Source organism: Marmota marmota, unplaced genomic scaffold, assembly GCF_001458135.2.
Source record: "Marmota marmota marmota unplaced genomic scaffold, marMar, whole genome shotgun sequence".
NCBI classification, from domain to species: Eukaryota; Metazoa; Chordata; class Mammalia; order Rodentia; family Sciuridae; genus Marmota; species Marmota marmota.
The window spans coordinates 17,621,524-17,646,077 of NW_025999960.1; the positions used below are offsets into that span (position 1 = coordinate 17,621,524).

Consider the following 24,554-nt stretch of genomic DNA (forward strand, 5'->3'; position numbering starts at 1 on the left):
AATTTTGATGAAGTTCAATTTACCTATTCTTTTGTTGCCTGCACTTTAAGTGCCATATCTGAGAGAACATTGCCAAATCCAAGGTCATGAAGATTTACCCGTTTTCTTCTAAGAGTTTTAGACGTTTTGCACTGTAAGTCATATATTTATGTCATATATTTATGTCTTTGATCTGTTTTGAGTTAAGTAAGGTATGTAAGGTAAGGGTTTGACTTCTTTTTGCAAGTGGCTATCCAGTTGTTCCCTTAGAATGTTCTAGGCACTTGTGATGAAAATCAGTTGATTATAGGTGTATGGCTTTAGTTTTGGACTCTCAATTTTCTTCCATTGATCAATATGTCTGTTCTTAAGTGGTTTATAACTGTAGTTTTGTAGTTTAAAATTGAGAAGTATGAGTCTCCAACTTTATTGCCCTGCCCTAAGATTGTTTTGACTATTTAGGATCACTTGCAATTCCATATGAATTTTAGGATCAGCATTTTCATTTCTGCAAAAATGACCATTGAGATTTTAATATGGAGAGAGTGAGTCTCTCTCATATATACAGTTATATTTAATATATTATGTATAATTTAATTCGCTGGTAGACAAGTTGAGTTTTTAATTTTCCAGCATCACTCAATTTTGGGGGAAAATTCTTAAAAATACATTAGTATACCTAAGAAACTGGAAATCCTGGAAGAATATACATCAAACCTGATAGTAAATATCTCCGGGGCAGGAATAAAGGGAGTGTTCAACCTCTATATTGTATATTCTGTGGTGTTTGATTTTTTTTTTTTTTTTTGTACCAGGGATTGAACACAGGGGCACCCAACCACTAAGCTATATCCTCAGTCCTTTTTTATATTTTAATTAGAAACAGAGTCTCACTGAGTTACTTAAAGCCTCACTAAGTTGATGAGGCTGACTTTCAACTTGAGATCCTCCTGCCTCACCCCCCTGAGCTGCTGGGATTACAGACGCCACCATGCCTTTTTTGATTTTTTTTTTTCCTTTTGCTGTTGCCACTCCTGCTCCTGATAGGCTATTCTTCCAGGAGCTGCAGCCTGTTACCACTATTGTTTATACCACACCTTGAACTTTTTTTTTCTTTTTTTAACAAAGGGAATTTATAAGCCAAAAAGTAAAAACAAGAGAACAACCTAGTAAAGTGAAAGTGTATAAAAGAATCAAAATCTAGGGGCTAAGATTGTGGCTCAGCAGTGGAGTGCTCACCTAGCACGTGTGAGGCACTGGGTTCAATCCTCAGCACCACATACAAATAAATAAATAAAATAAAGGTATTATCCAACTACAACTAAAAATATATATATATATGTTTAAAAAAAGAGTCAAAATCTAGTATTCAGTATTCATAATAGCATTAGTAATGTTTATGGTGACTGGACTTTCCTACTAAGTAGAATTCATTTACTTCCTTACCAAGTAAATGAAATATTAGAAAGCTTAGTATTAAGCAAGGGCTTTGATGTACAATGTTAGATAGGCTTAGTCAGAGACCAGGTAGGAGGACACCCCGTAGTTGGAGAGATTAAGATAGCAGATTTGTGGGGAGAATGGACCTGCATAAAAGTCCAGCAGCTTGACTAGATAGAGACAGTATGGCCTGAGATCTCTCAGTGAGATCTTTCCCTTATGTGTTATAGTTGGTCTAGGAGGGATATGATGCAGACCACTTGACCAGGGTAATGAAATTGGAGAAGGCACAGAATTAGGTCAGACATAAATGATTGCAGACTTTAATTATCCAGACATGAACAAGAGAGGAACATAGCCATCTTAAGAACCCATCTTGGGTTGGGGATGTGGCTCAAGCGGTGGCGTGCTTGCCTGGCATGCGTGCAGCCCGGGTTCGATCCTCAGCACCACATACAAAGATGTTGTGACCACCAATAACTAAAAAATAAATATTAAAATTCATTCTCTCTCTCTCTCTCTCTCTTTAAAAAAAAAAAAAAAGACTGACTTTCCTTCACACTGTCCTTTCTTTTTAAAAAAAAAAAAAAAAAAGAACCCATCTTTAGGATAGGCAGTCTTAGAATTACCAAGGAAATACACTGAAGCTGATCTTGATCTTGAGTGTTGAATGAAATTTAGTACAGAAGTAATTGCAGGTAGTCTAGTAGAGGGAGTGCTTAGCTTAGTCTTTCCTAGACAAAGAATGAATATGTGTCAAAGACTGCCTGTTGGAATTGGAGGGGGAGAGTGTTGAGGCAACAGAATACTTACTCAGGGCCTGGAAAAGATAAAGAAAAAAACTTAAAAAAAAAAAAAAAAAAAAACTGGGCATGAGAGCACACATGGGTTTGAGAGACAGGAGGATTTTAAGTTTGAGGCCTGTGTGTGCAACTTAGACCCTGTTTGAAAATAAGAAATTTTTAAAAAAAGGATTGGGGATGTAGCTGAGTTGTGGAATGCCGCTACGTTCAATTTCTAGTACCACCAAAAAGAAAGAAAGAAAAAAAAGGTGGGAACTAATATTACATTATAAAAGGAGACAGCTGAAAGTTTTCTGCTTTATGGGTATTCTAGTTAAATATTTGAACCTGAATCAAATCAAAACCCAGATCTAGCTCTTAGCTTATAGAAAATACACATTTGTAACAACATATCAAAATAGATTCTACTGTCATGTGTAAATAAAAAGAACAAATAAAAATAAATGTTTTAAAAATAGAAAATACAGAGAAGAGAGCTACTTGTAAAATGGTATCACAGGGAGTCAATCAACAACATCCAGAATGTGGGAAATGCAGACAAATAGTCTGGTTTCTTAACAAACAATTTTTAAGGAAAAATAACAACAGCAGGAACATCTATAGATTAAAAAAGGTTTAACAGACTTTTCAGCCAAGGACAGTGAAAGGATCTATTTGGATCCAAATTTGAACAAACCAACTGTTAAAAAACTTTTTTTTTTTTTGAGACAATAGAGGATGTTTGAACATTGATTGGATTTTTTAACTTTTTTTTTTTCATTTTGTTGATGCATTATAGTTGTATGCACCGATGGGCTTTGTTGTTACATATGCACAATATAATTTGGCCATATCTCTCCCCAGCATTCCCCCTTCCCTCCCTTCAACCCTTTGTCCTTTTCCTCTACTGATCTCCCTTTGATTTTTAGGAGATCCATCCCCACCTTTGTTTTCTTTTTTTTTTTTCTCTCTAGTTTCCACATGTGAGAGAAAACATAGGACCCTTGACCACCTGAGTTTGACTTATTTCATTTAGCATGATGATCTCTAGTTCCATCCATTTCTTGCAACTGCCATAATTTCATTTTTCTTTATGGCTATGTAAAATTCCTTTGTGTATACATGCCATGTTTTCTTTATCCATTCATCCATCGATGGACATCTAGGCTAGTTCCATAGTTTGGCTGTTATGAATTGTGCTGCTGTAAACATGGGTATGCAGGTATCACTGTTGTAAGATGCCTTTAATTCTTCAGGGTAAATACTGAGAGTGGTATAGCTGGGTAATACAATGGTTGCATGCCTAGTGCATCTAAATCTTCTATTCCATATATATTTGTTGGCCATTTGTATTTCTTCTTTTGAAAAGTGTCTGTTTAATTCATTTGTCCATTTATTAATTGGGTTATTTGATTTTTGGTGTCAAGTTTTTTGAGCTCTTCATGTATTCTAGATATTAATCCTCTGTCAGAAGAGTAACTAGCAAAGATTTTCTCCCATTCTGTGGGTTCTCTCTTCACATTCCTAATTGTTTCCTTTGCTGTGCAGAAGCTTTTTAATTTGATGCTGTCCCATTTATTAACTCTTGGCATTATTTCCCAAGCTTTAGGGGAAAGTCATTGAGAAAGTCATTGCCTGTGCCTAAAAGCTGGAGTCTCGAGCTTACCTTTTCAGCATAGTTTCTGGTCTAATTCTAAGGTCTTTTATCCATTTTGAGTTGATTTTTGTGCAGGATGAGAGAGATAGGGTCTAATTTCATTCTTCTGCAAATATCTTTGATTGGATATTTGATAATATTAAGGCTGTTGTCATTATTTTATGATACTGTGGGAAACTGAGTAGTTCAAAATATAACTTGCTGAGGATTCCAACATCAATAACAAAAAATTAAAGATATTTTAAAACTTGAACAGTTGGGGTATATCTAGCATTTAATGTGAACTTAATTGTATAGGCACTTTGCTAAGAGCTTTGTTTAATGATTATCTTATTCTCAGAGCCCCCCACCCCGCACCCCCCACCATGAAATAGATTCTGTTGTTATCTCCATTTTATAATTGGATAGATAAAGCCAGCAAGCTTAAGAAACTTGCCCCATATTGCTCGGGTAACAGCAATAAAGTCAGGATTCAAATTGAGACTCTGTGACCTCAGGGCCCAAGTTGTTGATAGGTATGCAATTATGTCTCCCTGAAGGTGCTATCAGTGACACAGAAGAAACAAAAGAATTATATTCCCCATTTTTTATTGAGATGCATGCTATGAAAATATGCATCCCCAAATTCTTTCAAAGTGGATAAGTATAGTTATATACCGCTCGAAGTAGTTTAAAAATTAAATCCAATCTTATAAAGTTCATTGTTGGTTTGTGATAAATGTTACTTTGTTCTGAATTTAAGTAGTCAGACAGGATGTTTTAGACCTAAAGAAGTAGGTCTTTGTGGCAAGTTGCGTCTCCTAAATGACTGCATCTATATCTTCTATTCCACATGTTCTTACAATGTGATTTTAACATTCCCTCCACCAACAGATGGGTCTACCCCTGCCCCCTTGAATTTGGATGGAGGCATGACTATTTCAGCTTCAAGTACATGATGGACACAATGCTCTCTGACTTCTCTTTTGCGGTGCTGGGGATCAAACCAGAACCTCAGTCATGCTAGGCAAGGGCTCTACCACAGAGCTACATCCCCAGCTGTACTCTGTGACTTCTAAGGCTGGGCCATTAAAAGGATACAATTATTGCCTTGCTCACTCCTTTTTGAAACTTGCTTGGTGAAAACTGGCTATCATGCTGTGAGAAGCCTAGGGTAGCCTATGCACAGAAGCTACTTGGAGAGGGCCACATAAAGAGGAGCCAAGACCCCTAGCCAACAACCAGCATCACCTACCTACTAACATGTGGGAGGGGGTGAGCCTTCAGATGATCCCAGCCCCCAGCCTTGGAGTTTTCTATCTGAAACCCGGGACTTTGTAGAGGCAAACCAGTCCCTGCTTTGTTCTGCCCAAATTTTTGGCCCTCAGAATCCATGTTCAGAATAAATAGTGTTTTATGTCATAAATTTTGTGGGTAATTTGTTACACGGCCATAGTAGCTGGAATAATATTCTTTCTTCTTTCAGACCTTAATGGATGAATGGCCATTTTAAAAAAAAAAAATTTTTTTTAGTTGTTGATGGACCTTTATTTTATTTGTATGTGGTGCTGAGAATCAAACCCAGTGCCTCACATATGCTAGTCAAGCGCTTTTCCACTGAGCCACAGCCCAACCCTGAATGGCTATTTTTTCAGCAAATATTTAGTGTGTGCCTACTCGAATTCAACCTTGTAGACACAAAGGCGAATGGAATAGTCCATTTCATTAAATGGCACCTCAGCCAGAAGACTGTTAGAGTGACCTGTTTTTCCTCTGTAAAGAGTTTTCCAAGGAGGCCCTGGTTGCTATACTTGTGGGTTCCATAATAAAAGTCAGGACCATAGGCTGGGGATGTAGCTTAGTGGTGGAATGCTTGCCTATCGTGCATGAGCCCAATATCCAGCACTGCAAAAAGGGGAAGGGGCATTGAACCCAAGAAAAATTACCCACTGGAGGGGAAGTGGTATTGTGGTTTTCTAAGGCCCATAGTTTGGGACTTTTTAAAAGGAGCTAAGTATACATATGAACAAAGCAAAATTAAGAGACTTAATTTGAATGGGAAAAACTTAATAAGGTCTGTACAAGGTGGTTATTTTGAAATTACCAAGGGAGCAAAGGAACTTCACTCTGTATAAAAAACTGTCTTTTAAAGATAGGGATGGGGGGCTGGGGATGTGGCTCAAGCGGTAGCGTGCTCACCTGGCATGCGTGCGGCCCGGGTTCGATCCTCAGCACCACATACAGACAAAGATGTGTCCGCCAAATATTAAAAATAAATATTAAAATTTAAAAAAAAAATAAATAAATAAAGATAGGGATGGATAGGCATGGTAGCGCATACCTTAGTCCAATATACTTGGGGAGTCTGAGGCCGGAGGATCTCTTGAGTCTAGGAGTTTGCAATCAGCATGGGCAACTTAGCAAGACCCTGTATCAAAAAAAAAAAAAAAGGTCTGGTGTATGTGTGTGTAGAATGGCACTTCTAGTCATTAATGTGCATTAAGGAATTCACGGTGAAATAAATGCCTCTGCTGTCTTGGACTGTAACATGCCAAATCCCTGGAGGTAAACTGCAGGAACACTTGGTGAGGCTTTTTGGTCAGAAAACCCTGAGTGGATTTGACATAGTGATGGTAAGAATGCCTTTAGTTGATGTCAGTATTATTTGCAGAATGATGTGTCCTACTTCTGATGATGTTTGTAGTACAGTGATGGCCCTGAAAAGTTAGGGGTGCTGGACATTGCCAGAAGGTAGATTGTAGGATGCTGTGTGGACTTGGGGCCTATAGACCTGAGTTGGAGTTGTGGCTCCATCGTTTACTTGTTTATCATTTGTGAGTTCCTTATCTTCTTGGCTTTACTACCCATAAAGTGGGACAGCTACACCTACCTCAGCTCTTGTGAACTCCTGTGGGGATCACATGAGAGAATGAAGGTGAAAACTCTTGAAAAATAATGCAGTCTATGCGGTGTGTTCTTATGGGAAACAAAACTGAAAACATCACACCCTAATATAAAACTAGTATTACTGGGGCTGAAATCAAATTTGTAGTCTTTGTTCTTTCCCAGAGAAGCCAGGGATGGATTTGTAGGTCAATGGTAGAGTACTTGCGAGTGCCTGAAGCCCTGGGATCCATCCCTGGCGCCACAAAAACAAGCCCAGTGCAGTAATCATCAGGTTAAAAAGACTACATGAGACTACTAAAAAGACTACTAAAAGGACTACGCAAGCAAATACATACCTAAAGTTCTCCTTATTCCACAACCAAAGTGTTATGTATGAGAAATGACAGTTTGGAAAACTAAATCACAGAAGAGATTTCTGAATCACTCAAGCCTGTGTGGGGATCCTGAGAGTTCCCAGCTGGGCCAAAGATCTGCCCAGTGCCCTCCTCTCTTTGGAGGCCTGTGCGCAGCTTGATGGAGTTTACCCAAGTTGGGACTTGTCTGCCTTCTCAAAACACAGCCTCTTTCATGAATCAAATTTGCATTTACATCCTACCACAAACCACCTTCTAATCATACTTAGGAACCATGTTCAAATTCTGCCAAGGTGGTTTTGTGTTGAATTCAGGTTTGACTAATAAACTTGCTAATAACAGAAGTCTACCCTACTCTTGTTCTGACCACTTTTTTGTTTACATTTTGAGTGATTTAGTGACACTTCTGTGATTTAGTTTTCTCACATGTAACACTTTGTGGAATAAGGAGAATTTTAGGTATGCACTTGCTTATATACATGCAGACTTTTTAACCTGATGAGTCATTGTGAAACATTGTAAGGGTCTGTTATCATTCGTACATACTTGACTTTTCAAAGGGAATTGGATTTAGGTTTGTGATTTAGTGTACTAAATTTACAGTAAGTTCAGATATGTTTATAATTTTATTACCACTTATTTTGTTTTAGTGAATAATATTAACAGAAGACTGGGCAAAATGTCTGTCTTAAAGACATTTAGGAAAAGGTATATAAAACAGCAGAATTGTTCAGTGTTGGATCAATGATCCAAACAGTGTGAATTAAAAAACAAAACTAAATCTAGATTGAGCTGGAAAGGATTTTGGAGGTCATCTAGTTCAGTTCCTTCTTTCTGGTTAATCATGAGGAAAATGAGGTTCAGAGAGGTTAAATGACTTGCCCAAAGCCACGCGACTAGTTACCCACAGCACATAGACTTGAATAGCTTCTTGCCGAGACCTTGCTGTAACTTTCCACTTCCTAATCAGTGGTTCAAGAGAAACATTTTATTTTGTATGGTTGTTTATTTTTTAGGTTTTACATTCAGAAGAGGGATTCATATTTATTGAGTACCTACTATTAAGTGCTTTTATGTTGTTTCATGTAATTCTTACACAGTACTGTGAAGAGTTATTAATAGTCCCACTATACAGATTGAGCACCAAAGAAACTAGTGCAGTAAACTTGCTCAAGGTCATGTGATTAACACAAGTGCTGACATTTGAGCTTTAGGTCTTTATGACCTGTTCTGCTGTGATATCCACTGTGGCTCCTAGTGATGTAAATTCAGACCTTTTCCTGGGTGTGGGCAATAGTGATGGTTATCATAAAAGTTTATCTGTTCAGAGTGTACATAGATGTACATAGATATGTGTAGAGCAAGTGTTTCTCAAGGTACCCACAGCACTTAGCAGACATTTGACTAATCTCCCTACCATCTCTGTAAGAAAAAATGTGTTCTGGTTGGACAGTTGAGATCCAGATAGGCTTAGGGACTCACCCAGTTCCCTTATCATCAGCCCCTGGGGCCCAGCCTCCAGTTCCGTTCTCAGTCCCTGTTAGCATAGATTTCACCACTTTTGCTCTTTCCTGTCTTACACCAAGATTGTTTAAGTACTTCCCAAAAATAATGAGCCACGTGTGGGTGTGTTCATTCTCCAGAATGAATCACTGTGAAAGAGGCCATGAACCAACAAAAGGAGAATAAATATCTGGAATCAGAAAGATTTCTGACTGCTCTGCTACACTAATTGATGGACTCTGAAGTGAGCTCTTTTTAAACAGGCTACTGTGGGTTTGGCCTTGTGTGTCTCACCCTGCTCAGAATAGTCCTCTCTTGAAGTTGTTAATTTTCCCTTTCTTGCCTCCCGAAATAGCTCCAACGCTGTTCTCTTTGCTGGACATCACAGCATATATACTGAGAAGCATGCTCCTTACAGGGACCCCTCACTCCTGAATGCACACAGGGGTGTCGGGGGGAGATGAACTTTGTTGGAAGCAGGATTCCAATGGGGTAAAAGAGAGTTGGACCAAGTATTCTGAGAGTTGTAAAAGTTTAAGTTACCAAAAGAATAAAAGAACAAATAAGGGCATTTGGGAGAAAAAAAATGAGAAGGCCCTTAGTCTTTTTTGTGACTACCAGGGTTTAAATTGAAATTTAGGAGAAATTTGCTTTTAAAATTCTTTTTATGATTTGGATCCTGTTCTCATAAATACCTACTTTAAACTTCATGCCTTTAAGAACCAATACTACCTACGCTCTTTAGCAGGTAGCAACATGTTTTGGAATTTCTCCCAGAAGATAGGGATCTGATCAAAGGTTGTAAAAAAAAAAATACAACAGACTGGGCAGTGAGGTCAACCCTGTCTGTGTACCTGCTGGTGCTGCCTCTCCTCTGTTTCCTCGAGTGGGAACGACAAGGGATTCTCTCATTTATAGAAAGCCTGTGGCAGGAGGGGTTAGACACTAAGACATTTAGAATCTGTCTTTGCGTTTGAAAAGACAAGAGATGTCTTCTAGAGTATTGGAGGAAGACACAAAGATAGATTCTTTACAGCCTAAATGGAGAGTTAGGCCAGTGTGGCTTTTTGTGGGACCGGTTGCAAATGTCTCTCCTCCAGAGACCTTGGAGTGCAAGTCTTCCCCCTGGGTACCCAGACAGTGCTTATTGAATGTGCCACCTGGGACTTGATGGGCCTCCCCTCCAAGCACTGATGCACGAGTACCTTTCTCAGCACTGCGCATCCCAGCCTTAGTGTTGTAGTGGCCAAAGCCACATGTCTGCCCATCCCAAGAGGTCAGGGCTAGGTTAGGCTCATGGGAGACAGTGTTGGAAGAACCAACTGCTGCTGTCTGTGCTATTCTTGTTAGTCAGATAAATAAAGAATTGCAGATTCCAGGGCTGCAGAACAGGCTTTCAGAGGCGCCAAATTCATTTACAGTAATTTCCTGTCAGTGGCACACACATAGCATGATACACACCTAGCAAAACTGATTAGTCACAGAGGTGATCATGTACACGGCCTCTCTGGGGGAAAACAACAACAAAAAACTGTAAGTGCTGTCCAGGGGCCTTTCAGAATGGGTTAAATTTATTGAGCACCTTTTAGGCATTATCTCATTTAGTCCTCATAATAACTTTATGAGGTAGGCACTAAAATTCTCCTCTTTGGAAGACATTCTTTTTGGCCCTCATGAGAGGGACACCTGACATAGACTAAAGGGAAGAAACAATGATGGAATGGTCAGGGGAAGCTTTTCAAAGGAAGTGGTGTTTGAGCAGAATTTTGAAGGCTTTTCGAAAACTGGGCAGGAAAAAAGCTTTGCAAGAGAATGTGTGAGAGTGTGCGCACTACATTCAGGAAGCTGTAGGCGTGCCTCATGCCTGAAAGAGGAGATGGCTTGATTCTGGCTCCAAGGAACCCTGAGGTGGTTTTACATGGAAAAAGAGAGAGAGAGAGAGAGAGAGAGAGTGTGTGTGTGTGTGTGTGTGTGTGTGTGTGTGTAGGGGGGTGCCTCCTATCTTCTATAGGAGAGATTCCATCCTCTCTGCAGGCCATCTTGGTTTGAATGAGAAGGTGGTTCCTCTGTCTCTCACAGGCATGGAATAGATCATTGAGAGGAATGGTGGGGCCTATCAAGCTTTATCTGTGAGCTGAAAAGGGTTGTGCTCCAGTTGAAGATATCTTTCTGGCCCCATCTCCATAAAAGTTTCTGTTTTGGAGCTTGAAGTATGCTAAGGGATTATATTCTAAGTCTGGAAAAGGACCTGGAAAAGACCTCATTGTTGCTTTCAATGTCTACTCCCAAATCCCCTGCAGCTCTGCTGTGTGCATGCACCAGCTGCCTACAGGCCAACTACACGTGTGAAACAGATGGGGCCTGCATGGTTTCCATCTTCAACCTGGATGGGATGGAGCACCATGTGCGTACCTGCATCCCCAAAGTGGAGCTGGTCCCTGCTGGGAAGCCCTTCTACTGCCTGAGCTCAGAGGATCTGCGCAACACCCACTGTTGCTATACTGACTTCTGCAACAAGATCGACTTGAGGGTGCCCAGTGGTAAGTGCATGTCCTTGTCAGACTATTGGCTCATCTTGGAGGTAGCGCACCTCCTCCTTCCATTTTCTGTGCTCTTCCCCACTCCCTTGCCTTTTGAATGCTCCCTGAGGTGACAAGGGATGGCATTCCTCTCAAGTTAGGTTTATAGATTGAGAATGAGAGAGGCAAATTTTCAAGTAAGTCCCAGAAGTGAGATCTGCATTTTGGGTAGTGGCTGAACAGCCATGGGCAGCAGAGCCAGGCAGGAATCCCCACAGAGGATGTGGGACTGATCTGGAAAGAAATGGCACCAGAGCCTTGTGAAGGGGTCTGCTCTAGGAAGGGAGATGGGCAGATGTGAAGAGGGGCTAGAATTAGGAAAGGGTGGTGATCACAAAATCTGCCATTTAGAAGGTATCACCAGGCAGATCCAAGGAGGAGAGATGCTGGAGCAGAGCCTAAAGGAGAGTGGAAACTGGCATTTATCTAAGGTGGGACCCTGACATGCTGTAAAGTTCCAAAGTGGGTTTGGTTTGATCATAGAAGGGACAATTCAACCAAAGAAGTTGGCATGGAGAGAATCTAAGTAGATAGACAAGCCCAGTAAGACCAGAGAGAGATCAAAGGAATTTTAAAAACTTAAAACCTTGAGGGGGAAGGGCCCTTTCTCACTTGGAGGCAGTGTTGGAGATAAGTAAGGCCACAGCGTTCCCTTGTTTTTACTCTGTGTTCCTTCTCTCGTTTGACCCAGGTCACCTCAAGGAGCCTGAGCACCCTTCCGTGTGGGGCCCTGTGGAGCTGGTAGGCATTATTGCTGGCCCAGTCTTCCTTCTGTTTCTCATCATCATCATTGTTTTCCTTGTTATTAACTATCATCAGCGTGTCTATCACAACCGCCAGAGACTGGACATGGAAGATCCCTCATGTGAGATGTGTCTTTCCAAAGACAAGACGCTTCAGGATCTTGTCTACGATCTCTCCACATCAGGGTCTGGCTCAGGTACTGAGTTCTGTAGGCGCTGTGTCTGTTGGCCCTCATGACTGTTTCCCAGCAGGAGAGTGTGTGAGGAAGGCCGGAGCCCTGTGCTTGTTTCTACTAGCATTGAGTCATGTGGTTTCATAATTTCCCTTTTTTTGGAGTCTGACGTGTAATAAGATATGATAATGGGTTCACAGAAAATCTTTTATACCCTGGGATTCCAAAGGTTAAGTGCAAAACTCATTGGAGAAACCCTGCCTCCCTTCTCCTAGTCTTGTACCCATACATCTATTAAAATTCAGCTGGTTCCACCTGAGCAGTGGAGTGCTCAATTGAAGGGCCCCTTTTGAGAAACAGGAGTGTGCCGGATTTCTGTGAGGTGGTGACAGCTAATCATTGATCTCTGAGCAACCACAAGGGGAGTTTAAGGACATTGAGTAAAGCTAGAGTTGGGATTTGGTGAATCATTGACTTGTACCATTGCCCAAGGGTTTTTTGGAGGGGGTTACCATAAAAGCAGTTTGGGCTTCCAGCATAGCATCAGCTCCATTTCCTGTAGTGCCTGTTGTTGACCAAGTCTTTCTTAGATGGGGACGATGAACCCAACGCTGGACCTTGGCATGAGACCAGAATTTTGGATGGAGGGAATTGAGGTTATTCAGGTCTTGGGGCATAGCTCAGCAATTAGGTGTGAACATGACTACAAAAGACTTTTTTTTTTTTTTTTTGGTAATGAAAATAAACTGTTACTTTAGTCATAATGATATTCCATTCTTCCAAAAAACAACAATAACAACTCAGCCTTGGAGATCAGCGTTGCTGTTCTAGTTAGAACACACAGAATCATATTTGTGAGAATGTTTTTATGTTTCCTTGCCATGGGACAGGCTATTGTTCTGTAGGGAAATTATGCCATCCATCATGGCCAGACATTCCTTCTTGAACACAGGAATACTTTGAGCCGTGACATCTCCTGAATTTCAGTGGTTTCGCTTTTATTAAGCTCGGCAGTAGAGAGCACCAAAATGATGGATATATTTAAAAGCTCCATATTTTTAGAAACAGAGAAAATACATGGCTGTTCTTTGCTAAAAGAGGTGGGGCAGTGGTTAGACCTGTCTGGTTGATTCTGTGACTTGACTTGCTCTTGGAGGACCGTGGCTTGAGTGTTCCAGAGTTTTTCAGATCCAGGACCAGCTGAGGCTAGTGAGGCGTGGTGTTTATTTACTTATCTGGAGTAAAATGGTTAATAACTATTTCTCTCTGGGTGGTTTAGTCCTTTCCCAGGACAGAAGGTGAAGAACTTCCAACGTGTTGGATTTTTTATTTATATTTATTTTTTTAGTTATAGGTGGGCACAATATCTTTATTTTATTATTTTATTTTTATGTGGTGCTGAGGATTGAACCCAGTGCCTCATACATGCTAGGCTGAGCCCCAGCCTCATGTTGGATTTTTTAATACTGTGGTTTTTGAAGTCCATGATGCTTATGTTACTTGCAGTTCATTTTAACAAATGTATGCTCCCCTTCTGGGAACAAAGATTTAAAAAAAAAAAAAAAGCTGATCCAGGATTGGATAGAAGAGATAGGGATTATGGGTAAAAGTCTTAAAGAGGAGATGTAGTTGAAGGAGTTGGAATTTTTAAGAGAGGGGAGAGAATATTCTGGGCCAAGGAAAACACCTTGAATGAAAGGACAAAAAGACATGAAAGTTTATAGTATGTATGTTTAAGGACTTAGGATAAGAAGGCCAGCATGGTGTGTCCCTGCTAGGTGGCTGAGGAAAGACAGGCTAGCCCAGGTGTGAAGGATCTTAGGAGCCATATTTTATCTTAGAGATAAGAGGCATCTACTGAAAGTTTTCACTTGGGAAAATGTTCATATTTTTTTCCTTTGAAAGGAATTCTGACAGTGATGTGGAGGATGAATTTGTTCATTTACCAACCTCCTGTGAGGAAGGGTGGGGTGAGGCAGGGCTGTGTGTGGGTGTGTAGGGTAAGAGCAGGGTGCGATTAAGGCAGAAAGACCAGTTGGAAGTCTTTTAAATGAAGGGCCAGCTGGGTGTGGTGCTCCACACCTGTAGTTCCAGTGATTCTGAAGGCTGAGGCAAGAGGATGGCAAGTTTGAAGCCAGCCTCATCCACTTAGTGAGACCCTGTCTCAATATTAACAAAAATAAATAAATAAAGGGAGGGAGAGAGGGGCTGGGGATGAGGCTCCATGGTAAAGCGGCCATGGGTTCGATCCCCAGTATATAAGTAAATGAATGAATGGCTGGAGTAGCACAGGGGATGGAAAGGAAGGAAGGGTCCAATTTGAGAAACATTTTGGTGGTTCTTTATTGTTGTAGTTGAAAGCATGGACTATGTCCTGGATTTTAATCCCTGCTTTGTCACTTTTGCTTGTATGAATTTGAATGAGTTAATAATGTTCCTTTCTGAGTCTTATTCTTCATTTTCTCATCTGCAAAATGGGAATAATAATACTTACTGTACAGGTGGTTGTGAGTAAATGAGACAGTTTATGTAGGTCTTTAGCATAGAGCTTCTTGCATAGTAAGCACAGCAAACATGTATCAAACATGTATCACATGTATCAAACTGGGGATAAATAACAGTTATTATTGATTGTGGGAAGGAGTGAGAGTTTGAGTCAGTTGTGATGGGATGGTGATTGGATAGATAGAGAGATAGTGAATGAATCAAATGAAGCAGTAAAAAATCAGTAAAATTAATCTTAAAATTAGTATGGATAGTCTTCCATCTCTGACTGGAGTTCTACCTATGAGCAGAACGTTGATCTCAGACTGCCTGGGCTTTCATTAGCCACACAGCACTGCCCCCTAGTGGCTGATGAGCAGAGCGGCTCTGGGACCTTAAGTCCTGGCTTTCATCTTTTCCTGGTTCCATCAGAATAAACCAGATCTGTGGGTAGGTTGGCCCACAGGTGGCTGGATACAGAGTTATTAAATCTGGTCAAACACTTACATTCAAATCCATTATCCATACTAACTAGAGGAGAAATTGCTTTGCTAAGGAATAGCTAATCATAGGCATTTCTCTTTTTGTTCACTCACTTCCAATTTCTATCTGGCTCAGCCTGGCAGTGGAGTCACTAGACATGGTGCAGGGGCACATGGAGCTTTCCATGGTTAAAGGATGGGATAGAATGGAGGGCCTTTTCAGGATAGCAGTGATTGTGGAAATTCCAAAGTTTAGCAAATTTGTAATGTCTGATTTCTTTCTGTTCTTTGATTCACAGGGTTACCTCTCTTTGTCCAGCGCACAGTGGCCCGCACCATTGTTTTACAGGAGATTATCGGCAAAGGCCGGTTTGGGGAAGTATGGCGTGGCCGCTGGAGGGGTGGTGATGTAGCTGTAAAAATTTTCTCTTCTCGTGAAGAACGGTCTTGGTTCCGGGAAGCCGAGATATACCAGACAGTCATGTTGCGGCATGAAAACATCCTTGGATTTATTGCTGCTGACAATAAAGGTAAAGGGCTGGGCTGGGGATACAGGTAGGGCATCCCAAAGTCAACAAGATTCTTCAATAAAGGGATGGCTGGAGAAATTGAATTGCTCTTTGCTTCTTAGTTACTGCCCATAAAAGAGAGTCTGAATAAGGTCATAGTTTTCAAACGCTTCAAGATGTAGAGCCTTTTATTCCATGAAAAACTTACATAGAAAGCCAAGTTATTGAGCAGATAAACAAAATACACACCCTCACTTTACCTGCTAGGTTTCTCTTCTTTGCTTTTTATTGTTTGTTTGATACTGGGGATTGAACCCAGAGGTGCTTAACCACTAAGACACATCCCCAGCCCTTTTTATTTTGAGACAAGGACAGGTCTCTCTAAGTTGCTGAGGCTGGCTTTGAACTCTTAATCCTCCTCTTCAGCCTCCCAAACCACTGGGATTACAAGCATGCACCACTACACCTGGTTTGGTTTCTTTTCTTGACATTCTCTAAAACCCACCTCTAGTGTAGTCTCTGTAGGAGCTCCACTAAGTGTGTGTGTGTGTGTGTGTGTGTGTGTGTGTGTGTGTGTGAAACATGGTGTTTACTTACTTATCTGGAGTTAAAAAATATATATATATATTTAACCAAGATAGACACAGTACCTTTATTTTATTTCTTTATTTTTACGTAATGCTGAGAATTGAACTCAGTGCCTCACCCATGCCAAGCAAGCACTTTACCATTGAGCTACAACTTCAGCCCCACTAAGTCTATTGGAAAATTGCTAGAATGAGGAATTGTGGTCTCACCCCTGCTAGGAAAGGATAACCATAGAAAAGTAATAAGTCCATGTTCTGTGACATACTAGCATTATATATACTTGTAGTGGAGCAGCCACTAAAGAACAAAGATCTGCCTGTACCCAAAATGTCACCTAGTAGCTTTTTTGGCTTTTGACTTGACCCTTACCTGAGGTCCCTTATTTTCTCCCCCTCTCCTCCTTTCTTGCTTTAGTTTTGAGTGTCATGCATGTGCCCAGGTACATCCCTATTTTTGAGGACCTCACTGACTAGTAAACTTACAATTGATTATAGGACGCAACCCCAGGCTGTGCTAGTGAGCACACATTGGAGGTGAGTCACAATTAAGCTTGATTGAGTGAAAGGTGGCAGGAATTGGCCAGGAAGAAATACCAGTGGGGAGGGCTCTGAAGACATGTGCAAAGATGAAGTGTGTTGGACGCTGCACATAACTTGGAATGGCTATGTTGCTGCAAAAGACTGGTGGAGAAGTAAGCAAAGGCTAGGTTATAATGGACCTTTTTGAGAAGATTCTGTTTTATTGAACGTTAAGTGTAGTAACTGGAATCTTATTCATTAAAATCAGTAGCATTTATTAACCACTGTGGGCCAGGACCTCTGCCAGCTGCTCAGATCATCACATATAAACACAAGACAGTTTCTGCCCTCACAGAGCTCACAGAAGGAGAGGGGCATTCACCTGGCAGTCGTGCAGCTAGAGCACAGAGAGGGCCATGAGGGGACTCAGTTCACATTTTAAAAGAGTCTCTGGCAATTGTATTCTTGGCATAGTGACTTAGAAGTTAGTGTCTATAAAGCCCAGGGAAGATGCTAAATATTTGTTTTTTCTTCCTAAAACAACAACAGACTGCTTATTCCTTACATTGCTGTGGAGGTTGGTGATAGCCTCAGCTACCCCCAAGTTAGAGATTCTTAGGATTGCATATAGGGGAAGAAAGGGAAGGAGAATGTTTTACTCCGAGTAAGCTGCTCCTCTTTAAAACAGCATCACCTTTTGACAAAATATAAATCTTACATACATTTTTTTTAAAATATTTTTTATTATTGATGGACCTTTATTTATTTATTTGTTTATATGTGGTGCTGAGAATCAAACCCAGTGCCTTACACATCCTAGGCAAGCGCTCTCCCACTGAGCCCCAGCCCCAGCCCCTCTTCCATACATTTGACAGGACCCAAACATGTCTTTTTCTTAACTTACCAGCAGGGTCCTCAGGACTAGGTGTCTGGTAGAGGGTGGGAAGCCATGAGTTAGGTGGGCCCTTGAGTGTGATAAAAGAAGCCAAGGTTTGTAATTTCCAGCAGCCACTCCCTTTATTGATTCTGGCAGCTTGTGTAAGTAGGGATCTGGCTGTCGAAGCCCCTGCTAGGGCCAGGGAAGGAGAAAAATTGGTCTCCTTCATTCTTGCCTTTTTACCATGTGACATATTTAGTATGAAATATTGTGAAACCAGTGCCAGCCTGGAATTTGGGAGCTCTTGATCCAATTTCCAGTCTTCCTTGTGACAGCAGCATGGCTTAATTAGATTATTGGCTTTTGTATTTCTTTTTTCCTTTCTTCCTTCCTCTGCCCTCCTCCATCCCGCAGCCCTATGTAAAAAAGAGAAAATAAAGTGTATGCTAGCCACCTCCACACATTTTCCAAAGGGTAAGATGGTCTTTCTGGGAATACTGGGAAGTGAATAATTCATGCACTGAAAGACATTTTTTGACCCGAAATACCACAGTGCAAAAGGAGATCTTTCCTGTGTTCACAGACAGCTCCTAGCCTGATAAGAGCAACAAACTGAAAAGACACTTTACAGTAAGGCAGGTACTGTGCTAAGGCTATGTTGAGAGGGTCATTGGAGCAGAGAGGAGGACTTGCAAGGCCTTCCTCTGTGTTGGAGATGAGTGCAGGCCACTGCTGTTCATTGTTGATGGGCGAGTCTTGTCAGGAGCAGTGTTGCGATAAAACTGACAAAGCCTGTTACTTTCTTTAAGCATATGCGTTTCCTCTCCTGATGCCTCACATTTTTAATTTGGCAGAAAAGTGGAGTGCTATTCGGAATCCTACAGCCCACCTGAGAGAAATAAGAGAGCAGCCCAGGAGAGGTGTACTGTTCCTCTGGCCTCATTGGAGCTACTGTAGATGAGACTGGCCAGGGGGGCATCAGGAGGTGTGGAGGCAAGAAAAGTGAATTCAGGCCAGTGACTGGATCTCGGGTTGTACACATTCTTCTGTGTTGCTGCTAGTAATGCCTTTTCTGGAAATCATCTCTGTTCTCTGCAGATAATGGCACCTGGACACAACTATGGCTCGTCTCTGACTACCATGAACATGGCTCCTTGTTTGATTATCTTAACCGCTACACAGTAACCATTGAGGGCATGATTAAGTTGGCCCTCTCTGCTGCCAGTGGCTTGGCACACCTACATATGGAGATTGTGGGCACTCAAGGTGAGTGGAGCCAGCTGAGAAATGGGGTGCTCTGTAGACTAAAAGCTATCCATACTGATTTTGTTCTTAGAACTCCTTTTACCAAAAGAGTCAAGGCTGGACCTCAGGAACTGTAATTTAGTCTGAAGGACAGAGGTTAGAACTTTGTATAAAACCAAAGACATACAAGCGTTCTCCCTATACCTAGGGAAATCTGTAACATCAGCATTCAGCTATTAGACAGTGGCGTGACATAGTCATTTGTTAAGGAGTAATCCTCTCAGATGCCCACAGGACACATGTAAAAGAATGGAACTTAAAAGATAAACCAGTGTGACAGAGGCATCAGTTTAGTAATTTCACACATTCGTTGCTGGGAATAGCTGGCTTATAGACTGCGTGGTAGTTAGATCCTGGGCTCTACTGATCTAGAAAGGTTTTCCTGGAGGAAAAAAACCTGAAGCTTTGCTGCTCGTTGTTTGTCAGCTTCTAGGGATATTCTGGGTAGGCCACGGTGCAGGTGTGATTCCTGGTGCCTGGTTGACTGGGGCAACAGTCCTTGATGAGCACAGTAGGAAACCAGCTGGATTCTGTTCCTAGCCTCTGCACTGGTATCAGCAGTTACCATCCTCAAGCTTGTGTGGTTTTGAGAACCAGCCAAGACAGGAGCTTCTCTTTTGAATTCCTCAGCAGCTCTATACCTGAGCTGCTTAGGGTAAAAGAGTGGTAATAGTATTATTAATAATGTTACCTAATACTCAATGTGCTTCTGAGGTCTTTACTTACATTCATGAATGCATTTTCTTCACAACATTCCTGTGAAGTAAGTACTGTCATTCTGATTTTCTGGATGAGAAGACTGAGGTACACATGGGATCACTGGGTTAGCAGGAGACAAAGCCAGGACTCAAACCCACACAGTCTGGCTGCTGACTCTATGCTTTTAACATTTATGCTATCTTTCTTTAAAGATCTCTGTTTTTTTCTCTGCCAGGGAAGCCTGGAATTGCTCATCGAGACTTAAAGTCAAAGAACATCCTGGTGAAGAAAAATGGCATGTGTGCCATCGCAGACCTGGGCCTGGCTGTCCGTCATGATGCAGTCACTGACACCATTGACATTGCCCCAAATCAGAGGGTGGGAACCAAACGGTAGGAAGGCCCTGGCCTCAGCCCTGCTCAACGGCTTTTACTACGCATCCCATATGTGCCCTTTCCATATGCACAGGAAGAGGTGTAGAAAAAGGAGGTGTGGTCCTTGCTCTCAGGCAGCTAGAAGTTCAGTTGAACATCCATGTCCCACACTAGAAAGCAACACAATTGCATCGGACAGATACAAGTACCACCACAAGTACAACTCTGTAGAGTCGTATATGTATAGGTGCTGGTGCTGTTGGGGGTGGAAGGACAGTGGAGGAAGAGAAACAGGAGCAGGATTTGGAAGAGGAGCTAGGGAAAGAGGGGAACATTGCAATCCAAAGGGGTGGTTTGTGCAGAGGCCCTGGAGGAAGCAGGGAATGTGTTTTGTCTGGGGTTTGGAGAAGAGGTTTGCCAAACTAGAGAAGAGGTAATCTAGGGTGGAGATTGAAATACCCATAGGGATCGTGGGCCTGCTTCCCACTTTGTTGAGAAATAAAGTAATAAGGAATGTATGTGGTTGACCTTGCAAGTTGGAAGGAAGTGGAACTCCCTCTTTTTACCAAGATAGAAGAGGGAGTCTGCTGAACCTAAGTGAATTTCCTTCAGTTGTGCTGCTGCTTTTTGTCCTTTAGACCTGAATGATTGCAGCTACCCAAGCCCCATAATGTGGGTCCTGAGGTGATGCCTTGATTTATTATGGGGGATGGTGACTCAATTTGAGGCGCTTACTCACTATTACCACTCAGTCAATAAGGGTGACTTTGATCACCTCTAGAATTAATCTGCACCTACCTGCAGTCAGGTATGATAGATAACAAGAGAAGTTTAGAATGAAATTTAAGCTCAACCCATCACTGTGGCTACATTTAATAAAATGAAAGGCTCCACTATGTCCTTTTCCAGCCATGTGTCCCACAGAGCTAGTAACTCTATCAGGAAATCAAAACAGGTTTCAACAAACAAATCTTGATGGTTAAAAAAACAAACAGGACTGGTGATGTAGTTCCGTGGTAAAGGACTTGCCTAAAATGCAGGAGGTCCCAGTACCACATACATACATATATATACACATACATACTAACTGGTATCCTGCTATTCCCAGGTCTGATATTGCTGAAGTATTTAGGTTCAAGTCCAAAACATGAGAGTGTGCAATGAAGAGAAGTGCTTACTTCGGCTCCCCAAGGGTCCCCGATCAGTACTTCGATTTAAAGAAAACAGCCAGGTGTGGTGGTACACATCTGTAATCCCAGCTATATTTGAGTCTGAGGCAAGAGGATTCTAAGTGCAGCCTGGGAAACTCAGAAAAACCCTGTCTCAAAAAAAGGAAGCTGGGGATGTAGCCCTGGTACCATAAAAATCATAATAATAAAGTGCATAATCTTCATGTTCTATGCGTAACTGTGTTTCTTTTGCTGTTGCAGATACATGGCCCCTGAAGTACTTGATGAAACTATTAACATGAAACACTTTGACTCCTTTAAATGTGCTGATATCTATGCCCTTGGGCTTGTATATTGGGAGATTGCTCGAAGGTGCAATTCTGGAGGTACTTTGCTCTTTTACCTGCTTCTGCTCCTGCTTCAAGTTCCAGCATAATGGTTCACCTAAGGGTGGTGATATTTTACTGCCCCCTCCCTTTTCTTGACAGCCTGTTGGGTGCCTGGTGCCAGATCCCAAGTTACACTCAGGGTTCTCATCAAGGGTGCAGAACCCTGGAAGCAATTGTAGTAAGGGTGTGTTGACAGTTCAGACCAGCTTGTTGAATAGTGTTAACCATTCTGGAGGCTCATTTGGCCTCTTTTTTTTTTTTTTTTTTTTTTTTAAAGCATTGACTTTATTATTAGAGGTGGGAAATGCCCTTGGCATGAACAGCCCAGGTTTAATGCAGGAATCTCCTTAAATCGGGGGCAATGTGTTCTGACACACTGGCTGAGCCCCAGGAAGTGAACCATGTTCTTGGGAAACCTTGGTGTTCATGACTGCTGAAATAGTAGAAATTTGCAGGAACACATAGAATTTTCTCAAAATGAGTATTTTTCCCCATGATTAAAAAATATTTGGCATTTGCAATGGCTTATTCATGTCAGAATAGATAATATCAGATTTAGCAGAAAACACTTTATTGTCAGCTTATTTATCTCTGATAAAAGAGATCCCAGGGCAGTGGAAGTGGTTGAATTAAAAAGAAGTAGTGGGGCTGGGGATGTGGCTCAAGAGGTAGCGCGCTCGCCTGGCATGCGTGCGGCCCGGGTTCGATCCTCAGCACCACATACAAACAAAGATGTTGTGTCTGCCAAAAACTAAAATGTAAATAAAATATTAAGAAAATAAATAAAATGTGTTGGAAAGTATTCCCTTTAAAAAAATAAAAAGAACTAGTAAGTCTTCCAACAGAACCCTTTTGTCTGTTATTGCTCTTTTCCATCTATGATATTTTTGGTAAGATTCAGATAATGGAGGAAGTGCCCAGGTATTATTAAATTTTGATTAGTATATATACAGATAAAACAAATTAAGAAAAATCTGAATACATGGGCCTTAAAATGTGAATAAATTCATTTCTTCTTTCTCATGACATCCAGACATTGGGGCTTAGTATATAAAAATACTAACATGTATTCACCATTTGCTGTATATAAACTCAATTTAATCTTTACCACATACTTATGAAGATAGTTATTATTTATTACCATCATTTTACAGATGAAGAACATAAATCAGAGAGAGGTTAGGTAAATTATCCAAGGTCACATAACAACTAGAATTGAAGCACCAGCAGGCTGAAGCCAAAACTTAAGTTCTTAACTACCCCTCAGATAATTACCAAGTCAAACTTTGTTTAAAAATCTTTTTTATTAGCTCACAACAGCAGGGCTTTTGGGTTTTTGTTTTCTGGAAAAAGATATGAGAAAATTACATTTTTTTTTTTTGTGTGTGTGTGTGTGTGTGTGTGGTTTTGGGGATTGAACCCAGGATGCAAGATGTTGGTAGTGGGGGAATCTGTGCATGTGTTGGGATGCATGGCAACTCTGTATACTTTGTGCTCAATTTTGCTATGAGCCCAAAACCATTATACAAAATAAAGTATTTTTTTAAAGTGAATATTAATTCTTAATATCATCTAGTCAGTGTTGAGATTTCCTATTTATCTCCTAATCTTTTTAAATACTTTGTTCAGATCAGGATCCAGATACATTCCACCATTGCAGTCCATTGAGGGACTTGTTAAGTCTATTCTAGTCTCTAATTCCCAGCTCCAATTGTTTTATTCTTCACTTTATTTTATTTTAGAATCCACATAATTTGTCTAGTGAAGTTTCCCAGCTTAGATTTTGCCTATTGCCACCCATGGATTTCACACATTCTTTCTTGTGTTTTCAATGAATTAGTAGTTTAAATCTAGCAGCTGGAATTGTACCTGGGTTTTTGTTTTCTTTTCATTTTCTTTTTTTTTCTTTAACATCCTTCATAGATGTTACTCTGAACTTCTATTACAAGGCACATAATAGCAGTTATTTCTCATTTTGTGAATTTAGCAACCAAGGATGATCATTGTCCAGATCCAAATTCATTAAAGGTTTAAAAGTCTGATTTCATTAATATTCTGTGAATTACCTGGATTTTTTTTTTTTTTTTTTGCTGTGTAGCCATCAGACCCAGGTCCTTAACATGCTAGGCAAGTGTCCTACCAGTGAGCTACGTCCCCAGCCCTTGAAAGTGAAATTTACCCAGTTATCTATTTGGTTATCAAGATGTATAATTTGTTTTGTTTTGTTTTATTGGCACTGAGGATTGATCCCAGGGGTGCTTAACCACTGAGCCACATCCCCAGCCCTTTTATTTATTTATTTATTTTATGTGGTGCTAAGAATCGAACTTGGGTCCCGCATGTGCTAGGTGAGTGCTCTACCGCTGAGCCACAATCCCAGCCCTCTTTTATTTTTTTTTATTTAGAGACAGGGTTTTGCTAAGTTGCTTAGGCCCTTGCTAAGTTGCTGAGGCTGATTTTGAACTTTGATCCTCCTGCCTCAGCCTCCCAAGTTGCTAGAATTAAAGGTGTGCACCACTGCACCCTGCAAGATGTGTTAGTTTAGATTAGAAAAAGCAGGAAAAATACTTGACTCTTTCCATTCATTTACATTTTTCAAAACAATAGCATCCTACAAAGGTGACTGAGGTTTCTTTTGTCAGAATTGTTATGAACTAGAGGATTTAAAAATACTTATTTCCATCAAATTTTTTAATAATAACTTTATTTATTTGTTTATTGTATGTGGTGCTGAGGATCGAACTCAGTCCCTCTCACGTGCTAGGCAACTGCTACCACTGAGCCACAACCAGCCCTCCATCAAATCCATTAGTGTTATTATTAAATGTTTTAATCTTTGGCCAACTAGTGGCAGAGTTGTGAGGTAGGAAACCAGCCCTTGGCACACCAGAATTGTCCAGAGGAACCAGAAGTGTAGCCCCTTTCCCTATCTGGTGGCAGAGCTATAAGGTAGGAGACTTCTTTGTTTCCTGTGACTTTTCCCATTTACCTGACTTTTGCACCTCAGAAAAGAGTTTTTCAAGCTGAGCATGGTGGATGTAATCTCAGTTACCTGAGATGAGAGA

At 40.9% G+C, this 24,554-nt stretch overlaps 1 protein-coding gene across 2 annotated transcripts in view; it reads left to right on the top strand.

Moving 5' to 3' along the window:
- The window catches only part of Acvr1b (activin A receptor type 1B), a 41,195-nt gene that overhangs the window by 10,618 nt on the left and 6,023 nt on the right, over positions 1-24,554 (top strand). The window contains exons 1-7 of one of the 2 annotated variants that reach the window (XM_015493377.2): positions 10,903-11,140; positions 11,871-12,119; positions 15,361-15,591; positions 17,226-17,331; positions 18,638-18,819; positions 19,793-19,949; positions 21,362-21,486. In XM_015493377.2, coding sequence (XP_015348863.2) covers positions 10,966-11,140; positions 11,871-12,119; positions 15,361-15,591; positions 17,226-17,331; positions 18,638-18,819; positions 19,793-19,949; positions 21,362-21,486 — 1,225 coding nt within the window. In that variant the 5' untranslated portion in view covers positions 10,903-10,965. Of the gene's footprint in view, positions 1-10,900; positions 11,141-11,870; positions 12,120-15,360; positions 15,592-17,225; positions 17,332-18,637; positions 18,820-19,792; positions 19,950-21,361; positions 21,487-24,554 lie in introns of those variants that run through there. The other variant, XM_015493376.2, reaches the window with a different exon arrangement.